Below are 20,726 nucleotides of genomic sequence, written 5' to 3' on the forward strand. Positions count from 1 at the left end.
AGGACAGGTCGTCTCCGCAGAGATCCGCTGCGAAAATCGTCGGCGGGCCTGAAAAAAGGCGACCGGAGCAAGTCGAGCGACAAGTGGCGACTGTGTCAAGGTGAAGGCGCGTCATCTCCGACACTAACTAACCGGTGAAAGCCGGTGATGATAGTCTACCGTGCTCTGTGAATAACTGTATTTCTCGGATTCGGGAAATTCAAGTCGTTTGATTTTGCGAACAGATATCAAAACTCGCGAAATGACAATAATATAACAGGGTGTCTAGTGAAATTTGAAAATAAAATTTCAGGACATTTCAAGGAAATTTGCACGATCTTCCTCCAATAGTATAATAAAGATGTACAAGAAACTAAAAACTTGATTTTCTTTATCAAGTTCATAATTGCATGTCAACGAAAATTAATATATGCATTATCAATATTGGATACAATATTCTCTTATATTATTATATATTTTAAATGCTTACAATCTATAAATAACTTATGCGTAACACATTTATTTGAACTCCTAAATAAAAATATATATTGTATTATTTACAAAGTAAGATGAAATATTTTTTTACTCGAATAGTTTCAACTGCTCGTTTAGCTGAATGTTTAGAAGCAACGAAAAAAAATCAAGGATCTATGAAAAATTTAAGTATATTTCCAAGATTTTTAAAGAACAAACAAAATTTCAAGGACTTCAAGGATTTCAAGAACGACTGGACACCCTGTATAAATTTTTAAGGCGATTATACGTTGATCAAATCGGTTATATGTATTATGACGTCAAGAATTTCCATCACAACAAGGTGAACAAAACATGCACGATTGTAATTATAGAAAAAAATTTTACTGAAAAATTTCTAAAGAATTAACGTGTGCGATTAGTTGTCGTTTTTATAGATTGATGTACAACTATCATTTATTTAATTATAATTATCTCTATTTTTTGAGCAATATAATAATCATCAAAATAGGCACATTCAAAACTCTATATTTTTCTCCTTATATATAGTAGTGATTCCGCTCTTGTTCACACAATAAATTTAAACAATAGAAATCAAATTTTTAGATTTATTATAATAAATTATGTAAATCTAAATCAAAATACATCGATGTTGTTTCATTTGTTAAATCTTTCGTGGGAAATACTAAATAAAATATATTAAATACAATATATGAAGATGAATTGCCTATCAAGCAACAAATTTTTCGGTCATTGACAGATGCAAATCTTACAAGGAAAGTACGCTTCGAAAGTTTCTCAAACTCAATCTGATATGTATTAAGAGTCCCCATTTCCGAACAAGTTGCGATTCTCGAAAGCCTGCTCATAAATCCAACACTTGTCAGATGATTTTAATAACATCTTTAAAAGCGGTTTAAGCATAAATTCGTGTATGAAATTTAAGTAAGAAATCTCTCGTTAAACTATAAAAAAACTTATTTAAAATACATAAAAGAATAAGATTTGCAAAAAAAAAAAAAAAAAAAAAAAAAAATCTAATCTTAAATATCTATCTAAAATCTATCTTTTTTTCCTTAAAATAATTAGCAATAAAATGAATAATGGAATAAGGATCTTTAAAAAATCTGCAATTCTTTGACAGAGATTCTCGGGAAAGAGGAAAAGTTTATGCACATCTATGACGCTCTTTGAGAAATAAGAATCGTCAGAAAAACCGCACTGGTGATACACGGTGATCATAAAAAAGGAGGATAAGAACATCCAACACGTGTCTTACACTTGAAAGCCGATGACATCAGCATTTGCGACGAGCTAAGATCTAAGAAAGCAAGAGCTCTTTTATCGCTGCCGAGTGAATGATTAAGTAAAAAGCTATTTCGCTCCGACCACGCACACGGTGAATTCTAATTAAAGGAAACTCAATTAGAGGAGAGATTTAAGTTAAAGAAATATGAAATCAAATATTAATTAAGGAAGAAAGAGGAGTGATGAATAAATGAGTATATAAACTGAGAAATTAAAAAAATTAGCAACTGTAATGTGTGTAAATAAATTAACATAATTAATTGTATAATCCAAATGTTATCGACTCCCAATAAAATGCACAACAATATTTAATGAGAGAATATTATGGGAGCATGATATCTTAGAAAATCCTGTCCTCTTGTCCACCCATCTGCCATATTGCAACCGCCTAAAAACAGGTTTCGTGTGATTCGAACGTATTTCGCTATCGGCCACCTTTAGGACCTCCTTACAATATCGCCAGGATATTTGCTGCGTGCAATTTCTTAGGAAGTCAGCAATTACTTGCTACTTCTTGCATTAATTCCATATACTTTATGTGCGCGTAAGCGTAAATCTGATGCACGCTCGAGCACGAGAATACGCAAGTTATGAGAGACGAAAATCTGATATACATATATGTATATATAAATTAAAACCGATTGCAGCATTTACAAAATTAACTCGTCGAAATTTATCTCCCGAAATGCCAAATTGACAAGTCGCAGTAAAATAATAAATTTTAAGTAATTCCTAAAAGATGGTTATGCAAACATTTTCGCGAATAATTTTTTACTAAATAACATTTTTTTTTACAAAATATATGTCTCTCTTTTTATATTCTTTTTCTCCGTAAATTTATTTAAAAAATTATTTGTTCAAACTGTAATTTTTAACGCAATATCTATCCAACAAAAAAAAATCGTCGGCTTAAATATTTAAATTTAATTATTTAAATATCTGTCATTTAATATTTGTATTTAAAAGTTTGTTACTATAATATTTAGATTTATCAATAATTTTTCATTTTAATAATAAAGTATATAATTTGATAAGAATATACTATATTATAAGCATATACTATTTGACTACTTAATTATTCTTCATCTACAGGAATGTCTCTCTACATTTCAGGGTTGTACTTCTACAACATAGGATTATAGCCTTAGGAAGCAGAACACGTTACTTTAAACACAACCAAGTATCAGGTTAGATATTCATCTTAATAATTTTGACATCTTAATAATTTCCTTTTGCATTCGTTCGCGACATATCTCATACGCATTTATTTGTTACACACGGGTGGATACTCTCGTATCACGCGATGATCATAGCATAGTTTTGCCACGGGATTCAGCTTTCAGTGCCATCAACACCGAAAATTGATCACGGTGGAATTTCGCTTGTAACTAACACCCTCAAATCGCCAACGAAGCTAGCGAGAACTTCACTAACCGGTTTTAATCTTCGCCGCATAACGCGCACCAAAATTCGCGACATCAAATCCAGACGATTATTTTCATTATTGCGAAAGATTAAAGAAATCATTTTTAATATTAAACACCCATATTAAAATAATTTTTTATTTTAATTATACATTTCGTTTATGAAAGAGAGGCTTTTTCGAACATTTTCGAGCCGGTTATACATTAGAAAAATCATAGAAAACCCCAAGATTAAATTCCGTGAAAAGGCGAATAAATGGGGGGAAAAAAATGAATCGTGCTGAAGGAAGAGTACGGGAATATGCAAGTATATCCTACCTTTTTGTAGAGTTTGATCCAGGTGAGGTCGCCCTTATTGTCGGTATATTGAAGACCGAAGAACCACACCTCGCGCAGCCCGATCGTCTTCACGACCTGGTCGAACAGCTGCTTCCCGGTGGTCGTCGCCTGGATCGCGAACTCCAGCTCCGCGTCCATCGTCGTCACCCTCACGTTCATCTTCGCATGCAAACAAAACGACGTCAGATAATGGGAATCGAGCGCGTCTCACTCGCGCACAATTTTATTATGTACTTTCTTGCATTTCTCAAGAAGACGATTTTGCGAATATTATCTTTCGAAAGAACTGGTGTATTTTTTTTTTTCATAAAAATATTTAAAAAAAAATCTCCTTGACTATCAAGTACACAAAAACCTTTATAAAATTTTGTCGAAAGTAGACCGTGAAATATTCGTCGGAACATTTATCCAAGGCACGTTCGCGGTTTCTTTTTTTCTTTTACTCTCGATACTCGAGTTTGAAGTTCGTCGCACCAGTAATGGTCGGCTTACCATCTTGCCACCGGCCACCATGTCTGCGAGAAGATTCGTTGAACACGTAAAAACGGGGAATAAATCAACGCGAGGTAAAAAAAATCGCGAGAATATTCGGCGAACGAATTCTCAGATTTCGGAGCACGGCACCAGGACGACGACGGAATTCGTCTCTTATTCGACTGGAGAGCAAAACCACTCGACGGATCGCACGAACGAGCGAGGTCGGCCTTCGAAGCCGGTCTCTCGGAGCCGAACAATAGACCGAAACGCAAAGTGCAACCGACAGTCTTCCCCACCCAATTCCTCTGTTCAAACGAGCAATGTCTCTCTCTGCCCCTTCCTGAGTTATACCTCTTCCATGGTTCAGAATGAGCGCGTTTCACGAGCGTGGGTCACGTGAGGAGACCTGGCCGACCAATCGCGATCGGCGAATACCGGAAGAAAGGGACCAAGACCCCGGCTCTTTCCTCCACCGTTTAACGTTTTCGGAAACCGACGGATGCGCGGAACCGTTGCAATCTCGTCGCGCGCGCATACGTTCATTACGTAATTTTTCCATCGCGGATTTCCTCAGGAAGTTTTATAGGCGTTGCTGCGCGCGCTTTTACTTTTATCTTCGCGCGACGACGGCGAAATATCGGCAGGAAAACGATGTAGGCGTGGAATATCTCCAGTTGACTTAATGACAAAAATTCCATGATTTTTTCAAATTTTCCGAGACCAGAAATTCATTTTTTCCCTGATTTTTTAATATTATTTTTTTCAAATATATAATTTGCATATATTTATATGATAAATCAATTAAATGTGAAATCCTTGAGATATTTTTGTCAACAATGAAAAGGTCCAGAAGTTAAAAGAACAAAAATTTTAAAGCAATTATACAATCTGCATTATGTACGATAATCGAAACAAACATGTCACTATAAACTATTTAAATAATCACCTTTTTTATTTATATTATATATCAAATTTTTTAGTTTTGTCTCTATCAGACATATCGAAATAAAATAACACGACGAAAATAACGACGATGAAAATATAAATTAACGAACACGCTGTATAAATAAATCTATTTTTAACAACACAGAAAATTAGCACTGGGATTCAAGGAAAAGTTATATTTATTTAATAAAAAATTTCAAATTATTAAAACAAATGTAGAATAATGTGAAAAAAATCCAGATAAATAGTAAAACCTGATTTTTCTCTGACAATGCCCGGTTTTTTCAGATTTCTCTGCTAGACACCCTGATTATGTATGTATTATTTGCATATCAAGTTGATGGAAGATAATTGCGATCTTGATTTTTTTTTAAACTGACTTGTAACTTGTATTGAACTTTGATTAGAAAGAGAGGGGGATATTTCAACAATAAATAACTATTATAAGCTGCTTCCATTTACGACACTATTTATAAGCTTGTTTGCCACAAATGTTATATGATTGAAGTCAAAAAGTTTCTATAAAACTGCTATTTTTATTTATTTAAATTGATAAACTGATTTATACCTTCGATCCAAAGTTAATTTCTACGAAACAGCGCCGTGGAAAAAAAAATTCTCTCTCGAATAAATTGAATTTTTCTCTTGAAGAAAACGCGAAATAAGAATTTCAATCGTGCAACAAGTGAGTAAGATACTTGTAGATCTCTCGGATGCGTTAAAGGCCGATACCTTTCACGTTGCAACATATATGCAATGTCGCATTCTTTATACTTTATACCGTCACCGACCTACGTAGACATGAGTTTTGAAATGACTGATACAAATAAAAAATAAAAGATAGAAACCAAAGTCTCAATTCCTTTCAGCCATTTTCAATATTTTAGACTTTAGACCGATTTTTTAAATATTGGAATTATTTTAAATGTAAGAATTATTCAAATTATATATATTTTTATTAGTTTCAACTGTGAGAGACAGTTTCACATGTTGCGTAACATGGTCGATTTTATCAAACAATTATGGCAAATATTTCTTTTAAATAAACAATAAATACATTTCATTATGTTTCGTACAAACAGCTGAATCGGAAGAATGAAAATCCGTATTGATTATGGTACTAGAGTATAAAAAATAAGGAAATATAAATCCTTTTTATATATAATTCTGAATAAATAAAGCATTATGTATATACAAATAAGAAGTCTACGCATAATTACTTATGCAAGAAGTAAGACGTCGTAAATAGACGTCGTAAATAGAAGTTACATAAAGAAAATTCAATTGCAAACGGCAAACGAGCTACACTGTCTACATAATAGTATATTTTATTTCTGAGAGCGCAAGTGTTCATTACTGTTGATAAAAGATATCATCTTATGTAATGCGTGCACCAAAAGCGATGTCTCAAAGTTACACCTTTTACAACCAGAAAGATCAGACATTTTCCGTGCATATTTATTCATCGTTTCATGTTTTATTACACCCAACAAGATGTACATCTTTCGTTTTGTTCGAATATTAATCGAAATATTCAGTGAACCAAATCGATCCAATTTCGCTGAATATTGATTTCGATAACTAAAACGAAAATGACGCATATGTTTAAAAATTTAAATTTTATGATTGTGGAAAAGCGACAATTGAACAGAACACTAAAAAAAAATTTGTTAACTTGACTAAACCTTTCAACTAAATTAATTTAATTAAACATATATTAATATTTAAGTCAAATATACAATAAAATAATATTTAGTCAAGTTGCCAATTTTTTTCATTTAAGATTTTTTTCACATATACGAAAATTGTAGCGAATATTAAATTAATTAAAAATCCCATTTCGATCACGATTTTTTGACGAACATGGTTCGACAATACTTCACGTGGTCCATAATCAGCATCCACTCGTGGCCATTACTCACGCGAACGAATTGAATATTATCTTATCGCGCTGAAATTATTGCAACGGTGAACGTGACATTTTACGCCGGGATCATAAAAATTCGCAGCACGACTATTTCGCGAATATGTGCAGATTGCGAATCGCATGACTCGAAAGTAGACTCTGTGAAGTTGGCACGGCTTTTTTCAATTTTCAAAAAAAAACATATGAGTTCTAGTAGCACTAAGAGTTCTAGAGTTCCTGATAGGTTTCGCAAATAGTTCTGTCAATTTAAGGTCAAAAAACGAATTTTTTAAAAATGTCGTCCTAACTTCCCGTAGCACGACACTTATGCAAAAAAAATTTTTTATTCATGTATTTCGATAGATTTCGACGAGATCTAGAGTTCCTGATAGATTTTAACAATAGTTCCGGCGAACTATGCATTCTACGAGTTAAAAAACAAAATTTAAACGATATTTGTAAAAATTTTATTTTGTTGTGCTAATAGAAATATTCATTTCTCACGGCGCAATTTGCGAGCTCTAGGATAGTTCTGACCTCCAAAATAATGTTCGACAATAGTTCTGTCGATTAACCATAATTAACTTAATTAATTAATAAGCTATTATAGCACGACATCGCGGAAGAGTGTCGTGCTGGTAGAAATATCTATTTCTCTGGGCGCATTTTACGAGTTCTAGGATAGTTCTGACCTCCAAAATAATTTTCGATAATAGTTCTGTCGATTAACAGTAATTAACTTAAATAATTAATAAGATAATTATAGCACGACACTCGAGCAAAGGGTTTCGTGCTAAGTATATATCGCAGTTCTAGGGGGGGTTTTGGCCAGTTCTCGTAGAGTTCTATGCTTTGCAATTATTTTTAAAAATAGTTCCGGCGATTAAACATTTTTTAATAATTTTTAAAATTTTTTAATGTCCGATTTCAGCACGACACTCGAGCAAAGGGTGTCGTGCTGAGTATATATCGCAGTTCTAGGGGGAGTTTTGGCTAGTTCTCGTAGAGTTCTATGCTCTGCAATTATTTTTAAAAGTAGTTCCGGCGATTAAACATTTTTTAATAATTTTTAAAATTTACACCCTTTGCTCGAGTGTCGTGCTGAAATCGGACATTAAAAAATTTTAAAAATTATTAAAAAATGTTTAATCGCCGGAACTATTTTTAAAAATAATTGCAGAGCATAGAACTCTACGAGAACTAGTCAAAACTCCCCCTAGAACTGCGATATATACTCAGCACGACACCCTTTGCTCGAGATTTGTGCTGAAATCGGACATTAAAAAATTTTAAAAATTATTAAAAAATGTTTAATCGCCGGAACTATTTTTAAAAATAATTGCAGAGCATAGAACTCTACGAGAACTAGCCAAAACTCCCCCTAGAACTGCGATATATACTCAGCACGACACCCTTTGCTCGAGTGTCGTGCTGAAATCGGACATTAAAAAATTTTAAAAATTATTAAAAAATGTTTAATCGCCGGAACTATTTTTAAAAATAATTGCAGAGCATAGAACTCTACGAGAACTAGCCAAAACTCTCCCTAGAACTGTGATATATACTCAGCACGACACCCTTTGCTCGAGTGTCGTGCTGAAATCGGACATTAAAAAATTTTAAAAATTATTAAAAAATGTTTAATCGCCGGAACTATTTTTAAAAATAATTGCAAAGCATAGAACTCTACGAGAACTGGCCAAAACCCCCCCTAGAACTGCGATATATACTTAGCACGAAACCCTTTGCTCGAGTGTCGTGCTATAATTATCTTATTAATTATTTAAGTTAATTACTGTTAATCGACAGAACTATTATCGAAAATTATTTTGGAGGTCAGAACTATCCTAGAACTCGTAAAATGCGCCCAGAGAAATAGATATTTCTACCAGCACGACACTCTTCCGCGATGTCGTGCTATAATAGATTATTAATTAATTAAGTTAATTATGGTTAATCGACAGAACTATTGTCGAACATTATTTTGGAGGTCAGAACTGTCCTAGAGCTCGCAAATTGCGCCGTGAGAAATGAATATTTCTATTAGCACAACAAGATAAAATTTTTACAAATATCGTTTAAATTTTGTTTTTTAACTCGTAGAATGCATAGTTCGCCGGAACTATTGTTAAAATCTATCAGGAACTCTAGATCTCGTCGAAATCTATCGAAATACATGAATAAAAAATTTTTTTTGCATAAGTGTCGTGCTACGGGAAGTTAGCACATTTTTAAAAAATTCGTTTTTTGACCTTAAATTGACAGAACTATTTGCGAAACCTATCAGGAACTCTAGAACTCTTAAAAGTGCTACTAGAACTCATATGTTTTTTTTTGAAAATCGAAAAAAGCCGTGCCAACTTCACAGAGTCTCGAAAGTATATATTCGAATTCATCATCCGCAAATACTCGAAAAATTTTCTCCTTTCAATATTTCATTTTTCATCGTATAACAATATCTCCAGTTTGCTACTCGTGTTTTTTAAATGCGTTTTTCGCAACAAAATAATTATTATTGCTACCAATTATTAAGGGCAATCATTTTCGATTAGTTTCTAATTTTGCGGTATTAAAAATTGATTATGTGGGGATCAGAAATGTTATACTGTTTTTATCAAATATTTTTTATATTAATGTCCTTAAAAATTTTGAACCTATAGTAGTGATAATTGAAAATTGAACGTTTGCTACTGTAATATCAATATATTGAAGAGTACATACCGACTTCGGCATCGTGGAAGTTGTGTTTTCTCGTACTGAACAACGGATCTATCCCTCTGAAACAAATAATGATATATTGTTAGATAAAATTTATATTCTTTTAGGACAATTAATGAGAATTCTGATAAGTAAAATGTAATTTGAAATACTGAATTTTTAGATTTATTGAATCTTTTGCCGGAATTTTTGTTTTTATAGAACGTTCATATGATACAGCGATCATTTAGATGTCTTTTTTAAAATTTGCTAATACTATAATGATATGTTGGCAAATGCATAATTACTGTATTTGATCAGTCGTTCAATTATAACAGATCTACTCGTTCTTAAAATGTTGAGTAACTTATAATAAAATCACGTGTGTTACTGTATAGAGCTATGAATAGCATCCAATAGAGTTACATGTATATAATTAATCTAGTATAGCCTAGATTTATAAAGGAATCGAATATTGACTTTGTGTGAAATCACATCTGATTCAACAAGTGACGCATGTCAATCATTTTCGAAAGCAAATGTAATGAAAACGTCTATGGTAAATTTTTAATCGCAAGATCCTAATTTAACTTTTCAGAGTTTAATTATCAAAATTTTGAGGTAATCAAGTTTTAAAATATCACGAGATAATTGTAAACTATAAATCACAACTTTTTTAAGAAGCAAGAATTTATACTGAATATCAAAACTGAAAAATTAAATTATCGAACGTTTTGTTACTGTTGTAATACTGTAATTGATATAAAGGCAAGGCTGATATATTTTATAATTCTTGTTTTCTCGCTGCGCTACTTTATAATATGGTAAAGATAAAATTAAAGGTGATAATGATGTCATAAATACGTAGCGTGAGCAATTCTCCCAATTATTTCAATCCTATAATATAATATAATGCAAGATGAGTACGTATAAAATATTATGCATAATATAAATTTAACCGTGGGAGACGTCTTATACAATCTGCATCATATAAATATGCAAAAATTGATGATATTTAAGAATAAAGCATATTCAAAAAGTTGTAAAATATATGCAGAACGTTACGCAATCGAGAAATTAATGTTATCATAAATTATTATAAACAAATTATTTTAAGAATTAACAATACATTATTAAAACAATTTTCAATGCATAAATCATGTATATAAAATAATTAAGCATACATAGAAGAAATAAATTTTATTTCACGTCTTCAACTATATATGCGAAATATAATATAGCCATTTAATCTGATTTTCGAACAACCATTCATTGCTTTAATCTATGTGTAAGTCTTTCTGTCGTTTCTTTAAATTTTGCAATCTTTGTAATGCATACACAGAGAGAATTTTTTCTAGAACTACAATAAAAAATATTAAATCTATCACAATACGATATAAAAAATATGTTCGAATAATTTTACTATGTACATATTAATATTTTGTATTCTTATAAATATTAATCAAACTCTTATAAAATTCTTTCAAATACCATATTGTCTCACCATTATTACCATGATTTTTAAAATAAATTTTACACTTACAAAAAAAATTTATCGAATTCGAATAAATATTTTATTTCAATACTGCCTAATAAATCATTTATATTAGAAACTAATAATATTGATTTGATAAATGAAAGAATATTTATTTGATATAAGAAAATCTTTTTCAAAACAGATCAAAATATTCATTTATTTCAAATAAACGATTTATAAGGCAGTGTTAAAATAACTTAATTTAATAATTATTTTTAAGTGCAAGAAAAAATTCTCCCCGTGCGTATTTTTGTTTACTCCTCCTTTCATGCATGGAACTAATAAAAATTTAAAGATTTAACGAAGCGAAAAATGAACTTTGAGCGAACTATTTCCCAGAAATAAGAGAGGAACACATATATATACACACACTTAAGAGTTGTAATGCAAATCCGCGTGACCGACATCCGCTGTCGCGAGGAGTGCCCGGTCGTCTCGTCTAGCATTCCCCTTTTATCTAGGACCGAACGACACGCACGCACGCACGCACGTATGCACGTTCATTGAACCGTACATGATATCGCTCCGCTTTTGTCAGACTTTCGTGATGATCGAAGAAATGTCCACGCGTCCCGACGCCGGAGACAGGATATGAAGTGTCTATTAATAGCAACAATAACCGGAAACAATCTCGCGACATCGCAATTGCTATCTCATAAAATTGTAACATATTATTACAACGTGAAAAAGACGAAGGAAAAGTTGGAAGAGCTTTTTGGAAAGGGAACTTATATCTTTAGAAAATTCATTGATCAAATTTAAAAAATGTCACAAATTATCAAATTAAAAACATATATGTATAATTGTTGTTCGTTAGGATAGATTAAAATAATTATCCCTTCGATATGCATAATATTCTGTTCGTAAACAGAGAGCGATATATCTCTAGCATTTTTTGTATTGTACGATTTGCGCGTGTATCGCGATTTCAATAATATTATTTGTCTCATGTAGCCTAAATATTATATGTATACATATCTAAGCCGCGTTTAGTGCCGAACATGAAGATTATATTACAAATGTTATCGATTATATTATCAAATTGCGCCAATCAATTTATCTTAATTAATCGTTAATGTGTCTAGTGCTCAATCGTGCCGCTTTAGCGATAAAAGAGGAATTCCATAGCGATCATTTAAACTTTATTACGACATCTCCAATACTAGATATGATTATCTAATTATCATCCCATGTTTACATTCGATGCGATCTTGACATCGAGCAAATAAAATAGGGAATCACGCTGACAATTTTAACACTTATCTCCATTTAGCACCAATTAACGTTGAATATGACCATTGTACTAATTTTAAGTTGGAGAAATGTTATATACGAAAACTGTGATTGTTCGACGTCAATGTACAATAATAAATGACCAATTCAATAAATGTTTTTATGTAAATGTTAAAAAATGTTTGTCTGGCAAAAAGTAACTTTCGATAACTTTACCGAGTCTCATTCGTCGACAAACTTTAATCATTAATTATTGCGTTTAATTACCTCGCTAATTATTATAAATAATAGACTCGATCTTTTAATCTGTATAATTATATATTTGTCATAATGAAAATATAATATATTGTAATAAAATAGATATCTGCTATTAACGTGCGTGACGATTTTATTCGAGATAATTCGTGAAAGTCTTGAGAAAAATGATTGATTTCCATCGTTAAATTAAATAAATTTTTTCGACTATTTATGGCAGCAGACTCGATTGTAAATGTCGCAGTTTGCGACGAGGTCACGGATCGCAATTAAACCGTAAGGCGAGTTCAATACACATGCAATTAACAGGTGACCTATACGTGACGAACATCCGGCCTCCTTTCGCGAGAGAAATACGATCATGATTCTTTTATTCCCGGAACAAAGCCCGGAAAAACTCCTGGATGTCTCTTCAAGTAAAAGATATTTATGTCTTCCGTAAACGATTAGATTAAATCGAATTAGAATTTTATGGCGAAGCAACATTTTATTTTCAAATATTAATACGACTTTTGATGACATCGCCTCGATATTTGAACGATTTTCGCAGTTTTAAAAAATATTTTGGTAAATTGTACATGTGCATAACAATAACACGATATGTGTAGTAAGAAGAGTAAAAAATAAACATGTACCTGTTAAATTCTTAAATATCTTTATTGTTATCATACTTCCCGAAATAAATATCCTTCGTCGTCGCGGACTTCCTATATTTGTTTGCGATAATGAGACTTGTAAATCAATGAGATGGGTAGAAAAAAATCAACAATTGTGCCACTGAGCGGAAGGAAACCGCGCGATCTGCCACGATAATCTTTGTTATGCGATAAACTATATCCTTACAGAGTATCCGCGTGCGAAAGAAGCACAATGATTCAATTCTGGAAGCACAATCGTAAAATAAATCAGAGAATATTTTTCTAAAAATAATGTACATAATATATTTAACATTTTAAACACAGCTGACTCTCCAATCAATCAATATTTCTGTCGTGTATTGTGATTATATAAAAACATATTCAAACTTGTCTTATATATACATATATAACATTTCTCCATTACACTGAAAAGAAATTTGTTAGCTTGACTAAACCTTTCAACTAAATATTATTTTGTTATATATATATAATTGAACGTATAAAAATATTTAAATTAAATATATTATAAATCTAACAAAACGTATTTCGACTATTACATGTTCAATCAACAAAATAGTAATTTAATTGGAAGATTTAGTCAAGTTAACAAATTTTTTTAGTATTTGTTACATATACATTAGTGTGTATTTATTTCTTATTATTTTTAAAGGATAAAATTTCTAGATTAAAACAAAATTAAATATAAATGATATAAAACTATAAAGTCACCAGATAATAATTAAAAAATGGTAATAATTCAATCGACCAACTCTGGCAAATAAGTAATTTTATTGAATTTTTACAACGTTTCGGCCGTGGTTTTCGGCCCTTATCAAATGCTATGTTTTTAAATCAAAGTAAATCACAACTTTTTTAAAAAACAAAAATTCGATCTTAGAATATGACATCATATAATAACATGATAGTATGAAACGAAATAACTATCTATTATTACTATCTATAGTTATTTCGTTTCATACTATCATGTTATTTTTGTTTTTTAAAAAAGTTGTGATTTACTTTGATTTAAGAACATAGCACTTGATAAGGGCCGAAAACCACGGCCGAAAAGTTGTAAAAATTCAATAAAATTATTTATTTGCCAGAGTTGGTCGATTGAATTATTACCATTTTTTAAAATTAAATATAATTTAAATAATTGACGCATAAAATATGTGACAAAAAATTAATATAATGCGGAATTCTATGTAAAAAAAAAAAATTCACAATTTATATTCACCCGTGTCTTTTTTATTCTTCTAATCATTTTTCAAGAAAATTGAAGCATGTTATTTATAACGATCTCAATTGACGTAAACACGGGACGAACGAGAACGCCGGCCATGCTGCACGTGCGGTGAGAAACTTGTCCAAGGATCTTTCGACACTCGACAAGACGAGTCGAAAAACGCCGCAGGGTATAGGCGAACAAAATACCGTAGTGCAACGTAACCTCTGGTTACGGTTTAGCAAGAGGTTAAAGAAGCCGAGTACAAAATGGCCAAGGATGAATAGCGAGCTGACAAACATGGATAAATAATCGATTGCCGATCGATTTTTTACCCCATTCTCTTTAAATCGTGTGTGCGTGTATATACATATAATTCTAACTAATTGTAACATGTAGATAAGAATGGAAAACATGTCATTTATCGTTGAAAAAAAATCAACTCGTCGAGTTATCGACTTTAATTGGCGATAGATTGTGATTTAAACGTATTAGATACCTCACCTAACGAATGACCTATATTTTAATGACAAATTCCTCGAACAACTTGAAATCGACTCTTTTCATATTCACTATAAAAGTTTTCTCAATTAAATATTGTTATAAATATACGACTATATAAAATTAAATCTCAACACGATACATTGAAAATTAATGAAAGAATGTTGTTTGTTTAAAGCTTACCGCGTTCGCGGGAAAGTCAAAATATTTGTGCAGAAATATATTTCTGTTGTACCAAAATATTTATCTACAATTTATATACATAAGATCGATAAGTTTAGGACCCGTGAGACAGAAAAATATATGTACAACCGGGTTTTCCGATTAATCAAAATTTATCCATGTCATCTCTTTTAAATCTTAATATAATATAAAGAAAAACATAATAAAGTTAACTGCGTTAATGGATTTTTTTCTATCGACGTAAGTCATTAATCAATTTACATTTTTTTTGTTTTTTTTTGTTTTTTTGTTTTTTTTTTTTGCTTTCGATGATGCTCTATTAAATACAGAATACCTAGGTATTGTACAATTTGTTAATTGAATGAGTTTTGCCTCAATCAATTTTTTTTATGAATCTAATTAGAAATGTCTTGTAATCGAATTTTAACAACATGGGCAGCATTAATCTTCGCAGAAATGCCTCTATCGATATACGTTGTAGCCAATAGGATTTATAAAAAGAAAAACAATCATTCAAATTACAGTTTGACATCGACGTTGACAAACGTGATTCATAAATGAAAGAAAAACCAAGTTACAAGCACACAGATTTTAGATTGTATACGTGTGTATACAAACACACACACATATCAATACATAACCGAGCAACTTTCCCAATAAACTTCGATTTTTCTAGCGCAAATTACGCGATTCAAATTTTACATAATAAACACAGTAAAAAAAAAAAAGAAGCGATCTCAACATCTCAATGTAATTAGATCCTGATCAATTTTCCATCTCTTTTCGACACGCAAATTTTCTAAGAGGTAGATAACATCTCGAATAAAAATAATAAAACAATAGAATGAAATAAAATCGACAGTTTATCGGTCAGAGATCGCGCGCTTGCGAATGCCGGCAGATGATGAGGCCTCTTCATCTCGTCGCCAATCGCCGGCGATTCCTCTTTCGCGAGCGATGAATCGAGCCGCGACGCGGCGAACAACTACCGCAACGAAAACAATCACGACGAGGACGACTAGGAGGAGCGAACGAGGAAGGACCGAGTCGGCGATCGAGAGTCGACGTGCGGGCGGAACGCGAGAGACGAAAACGCACGACGCACTTTACATACCTGATTCTCTGCTTGCGCGCACGTCCGACGATGATGACACGTGTACCGCACTACATCCACGACGGTCCACCTGGCACTCGGCACTATTAGCTCGCGACGCGGGCAGCGAGACAGGAAATCGCGCGATCCACACCCAAAAAATCCCGTCACGTTCGGAAAATACTGACACCTCACTGATAATATGGCCGCCGCCGCCCGCCCGCTCGTCGCTCGATCTGTCGCCGCGAAGTGGCAGAGTGGAGTGGGGTGGGGGGAGACGAGCACGAGTCATGCGCGTCACGAGAGACGCGCGCATGCGCGCTCGCGAGGGACGTGTCGCGCTGCTGCGCCACGAAAGCAGCGGTGCGTGAGAAGGGACACTCGACGCTCCGAAGTGGGATTCGAACGCGAATCACGGCGCGCTACCTAGACGAGAAACTCGCGCTGCGTTTTTGCCCCCCGGTTTTATTTTCAATTCAATCACACATAATCACATTATTATTCATATTTATTGATATACATATATATTTGTGATTGTTTTGTAAATGTTTCTTCGATATTTTTGAGTGTAAAGGATATATATAAGTACGCTTTTGGGAAATGAAATTATATGTGACAAAAAATGAATAAAAAATGAAATTATGACAAGAGATTAATTCGATATCGCGTAAAAAAAGTACTCACCTTGCATGCATTCACTGATAATAATACTGTGTACTATAATATGCGCAAACAATTCTTCGCGAAGCAATAAAATATATATAATATACGACACGTTGTTGACAGTTGCGTGCGGCGAACTGAATTAACTTACGACTGTTATATGCCTGATATATACCTTTTCATAAACATATTATACCCTTCCCACGAATCTCCTTCTCTCCCCATCACAACCTGACCTAGCGCATGCATCCCAGGGAGAAATGGCATGTTGAAAAGACGTCGAATCGATGTCTTTTATATGCGTCTAAGTAAGATCTAATTTGACGTCTATATAGACGGACAAATCTTTGAATTTCGACACCATCTAGACGTTAATATAAACGTCTATAAAATGTCTAATAGACATCTAAATAATTGATGTAACGGCTGTATTCAGCAGAAAAAGTAGCGTTGCAAATGTTGTAAAATTGATGAATCTAATAATGGCGTATAATTGGCGTATGCTTTTAGTTTTGACTAAACCTAAGCTCATACAATACTCAAATTCAATAATTTTACAACAGACACTTCTACTTTCTCTGCTGCGAACGCAGGCAATAAGTGCAGTATTACTTACACCATTCAGTGAACATTTTATTTTAATTCTAAGTATATTTTTATTGTAAAATATAGAATAATGTAATATTCTAATCAAAACAAATTGCTCAGTAAATATTCATTGAATTGTAATATTGGATGCATGCAAATATATTTTCTTTAGAAAATTTACATTACCTTTTTAATTTACGAATGAAAAAAATAGAACCAACACTAAAATTATTTGGATCTTGGTATTTAGATTGTTATACATATATTTATATAATTGAAACTGAAAGGATGGAAAAGACACTTTAGAAAATAATTTTATATGTATTATTAACCTTATATCTATTTTTTATTAATATGTATTGGACAATTTCAATACAGGATAATCTTTGTTGACATACTGAAAACTCCAGTATATGCCATCTTATCGTGTCTTGATATATATATATTATAAATATATATATTTTATATATGTATATATATACATTCTTTATTAGTGTACATATATATTCTACATATACATACTTCAACTAAAAACTTTTATATGTAATAATTCAAATCAAATTTAAACCTGACAATGTCTTATCAGTTACATAAATAAAAAATAAGACAAATAATATTCAAAATAAAGCAGCAATATCAAAAATACAATAACAAAATAAAAATGACATAAGACTTCGCAAATTGCACATGAATAGAGATCATATTTCACATTCAAGAAAAAAAAATAATTAATTGCATTTTATGACGAATATTAAATGACCTCTTCCCTTTTAATGGGAAACCTCCCCCGTGCTAATTTGTATCGAGAAAAAGACCTTGTAAAGAGTCGTCTAAGAATAATAAGATATCACAACGCAATATTCTCGTATGCGAGCACTTTTTACCTCTGCTTTTCTTATACATTAGATTCTGTTAAAAATAAAAAAAATGAAATTGCACATTTTATTGCTTACGCCCAGCAGCGTTTCGTAGCCAATTTCTGACTGCATTTAAGGCATCTTCCAAATCACTGGTAGGAAATTTTAATAGCATAACTCCTAGAAAAAAAAGAAATATTTATGAATTTTTTCTACAATAAACTTAAGATGAAACAAAATATTGAAAAGAAGATAAAATACCTTGAAATAATTCCCATAGTTTCAGTTTCTTAAATGGCCTTTTATTAACTTTAGCCTTTTGAGGATTATGACCATCAAAGTTGAATTGTTTCGCTAAGGAATTAGTCATCAATTTGGTCATAAGTCTTGATGCTACAATTTTTTCATTATCACCTAACGGTTTTGTAGCTTTTAGGTAAGATGGGAAACAATACTCTCAATCTACGAAGTAAATCATTTAACTTCTTCATAGATAACACACCTCCTTCAAGGGCCCACTCCCTCAATGTTTTTAAAACATAGCGTCCTCTCTGTTCGTCATTTTCAAATTCAATCATTAAATCATCATTTTCTTCATCGTTACTATATCTGTTAGCATCATTAATTTCAACACTTCCTTCGCTGTCATTATTCTCATCTTCAAAATGTAATTCACTGTCATTGTCATTATTATAATTATTGTTATCATCCATATTTTCATTTTCAAGTTGATCGATAGATGCATCAGATTCTGTTGATACTTCAGAATTTGTTTCTAATAAAGAAATATCTTCAATCCCTGGAATGGGCAGCATTTCATTATTCTCTTCATCGGATGAAACCTTTTCATTGGATGAAACCTCTTCATCGGATGAAACCTCTTCATCGGATGAAGCCTCTGTCTTGTAGACAGTAGTAATTCGATTTCTTAAATCGTCCAATTTTCTTTGATTCCTACATTGCCTAACTAATTCATTAATTATTTGCTTGTTCGTATTTCTACGACGATTCCTACTTTCCTATGATAGATGTAAAAATAATACAAGAACAACATCAGTACTAAAATATATTGCTTATACTGCATTCACAATAATGTTATGTAATAAATTTTGATAATAAACTTTAAATAAATAATAGCAAAAAAGAAGCAATAGTGACAATATTATTATTAATAATTCCGTATATGTTGAGGTTAGTTAAAGAGTGAGTTAAAGAAAAGTGTATATATAAGAGCATACAATATTTTTAATTAAATAAATCAAAATAATTTATTAATATATATATAAATTATGAACTATTTATATGAAAATTGTAATTTATTTATGAAACAATTATAACCTACAGACGACTTGAGGCACAAAAGTAAAAAGTAGATTATTAAGAAATTATAAATTATGAAGCACTTACCGGTGGACTTTCACTCATTTTTGTTGGTGATGACTTCTTTATTAGAATAGCAATCGATCCAGCAGACTTATTCTGTAACTTTTAACGCATGCGTTATAACTATAATTCATTTGTTAACCATGAATTCGTCGACGATACGACGACTAACGCATGCGTTACAGTTATAACGCATTTGTTAAAAGTTACAGAATAGGCCTCCAGAAGAACAAATATTATCACAAGCACAGTTCAACATTCAACGAACTTCAACGAATGATCATCGATCACGGAACAATAACAGAATGAGTTCGTTAACTCGTTGCGTTAAGTTGGTACTATATTTAGTCGCAAGGCGGTGTCGCAACTCGCAACTTATCTTTTATACGACAGTTAAATCAAAATAAGCGTTATCGAACCAATCATTTAAATAATTAAAGTTATATTTTCATATAAAGTTTCCTCATACATAATTAGTAAATATATATATATAATATATATATAATAATTAATTTACCTTTATTTTTATAATTAATTAATATATTACACACACAAAGAGAAATTATACAACACAAATAAAAAAAAAATATATATATATATATATGGATCACATATATATTTTATATATAAATTTTAATATATGTTTTTTTACATGAAAAGTATTTTATTATGGATTAAAATGAAATGTTTATTGATGTCTGGCCTGATTGTTTTAGCAAATAATATCGACGTCTAGTCGACGTCTAATTTGAACTGAAAAAGTTATAGACGTTATTTACGTCTAATCGACGTCGATCCGATTTCTTGTTTCTCCCTGGGTGCTTCAATCATTTAAATTCAATGACTCGCTTTAATTTTAGTTTTTATTTTTTTTTCGAATTATTTAAGTCGAATCGAAATTTCAGTTTATATATTTACCCCTTGTTGAAAAATATTCTACCAAAGATTCAAAAACGTTCTCTTGTTATCTTTTGCCTAATTATATATTCTTCTGATAATTCTTGAACACGATATATAG

At 31.7% G+C, this 20,726-nt stretch overlaps 3 protein-coding genes across 6 annotated transcripts in view; all 3 read right to left on the minus strand.

Moving 5' to 3' along the window:
• Window positions 1–16,465, minus strand: part of Moe (moesin) — a 32,429-nt gene extending 15,964 nt beyond the window's left edge. The window contains exons 1-3 of one of the 4 annotated variants that reach the window (XM_085485330.1): window positions 16,239–16,465; window positions 9,574–9,629; window positions 3,504–3,683 (exon numbers count right to left, since the gene is read on the minus strand). In XM_085485330.1, the coding sequence (XP_085341456.1) occupies window positions 3,504–3,683; window positions 9,574–9,585 (192 nt within the window). In that variant the 5' untranslated portion in view covers window positions 9,586–9,629; window positions 16,239–16,465. Of the gene's footprint in view, window positions 1–3,503; window positions 3,684–4,016; window positions 4,267–9,573; window positions 9,630–16,238 lie in introns of those variants that run through there. The other 3 variants (XM_085485327.1, XM_085485328.1, XM_085485329.1) reach the window with 3 other exon arrangements.
• Window positions 16,466–17,792: 1,327 nt separating this feature from the next.
• On the minus strand, window positions 17,793–18,720 carry LOC114941924 (uncharacterized). The gene is made up of 2 exons (XM_085485333.1): window positions 18,587–18,720; window positions 17,793–18,505 (listed from the first exon to the last, which is right to left on the minus strand). Exons 1-2 carry the CDS (start codon window positions 18,705–18,707, stop codon window positions 18,411–18,413), a joined length of 216 nt encoding a protein of 71 aa, XP_085341459.1. The 5' UTR covers window positions 18,708–18,720; the 3' UTR covers window positions 17,793–18,410.
• LOC146722158 (uncharacterized) lies at window positions 18,720–19,792 on the minus strand. The gene is made up of 2 exons (XM_029317126.2): window positions 19,733–19,792; window positions 18,720–19,344 (listed from the first exon to the last, which is right to left on the minus strand). The coding sequence occupies exons 1-2, from the start codon at window positions 19,748–19,750 to the stop codon at window positions 18,736–18,738; spliced, it is 627 nt and encodes a 208-aa protein (XP_029172959.1). The 5' UTR covers window positions 19,751–19,792; the 3' UTR covers window positions 18,720–18,735.
• Window positions 19,793–20,726: the final 934 nt, after the last annotated feature.

Source organism: Nylanderia fulva, unplaced genomic scaffold (genome assembly GCF_048542155.1).
Source record: "Nylanderia fulva isolate GAGA-0341 unplaced genomic scaffold, ASM4854215v1 Scaffold36, whole genome shotgun sequence".
Classification (NCBI taxonomy): Eukaryota; Metazoa; Arthropoda; class Insecta; order Hymenoptera; family Formicidae; genus Nylanderia; species Nylanderia fulva.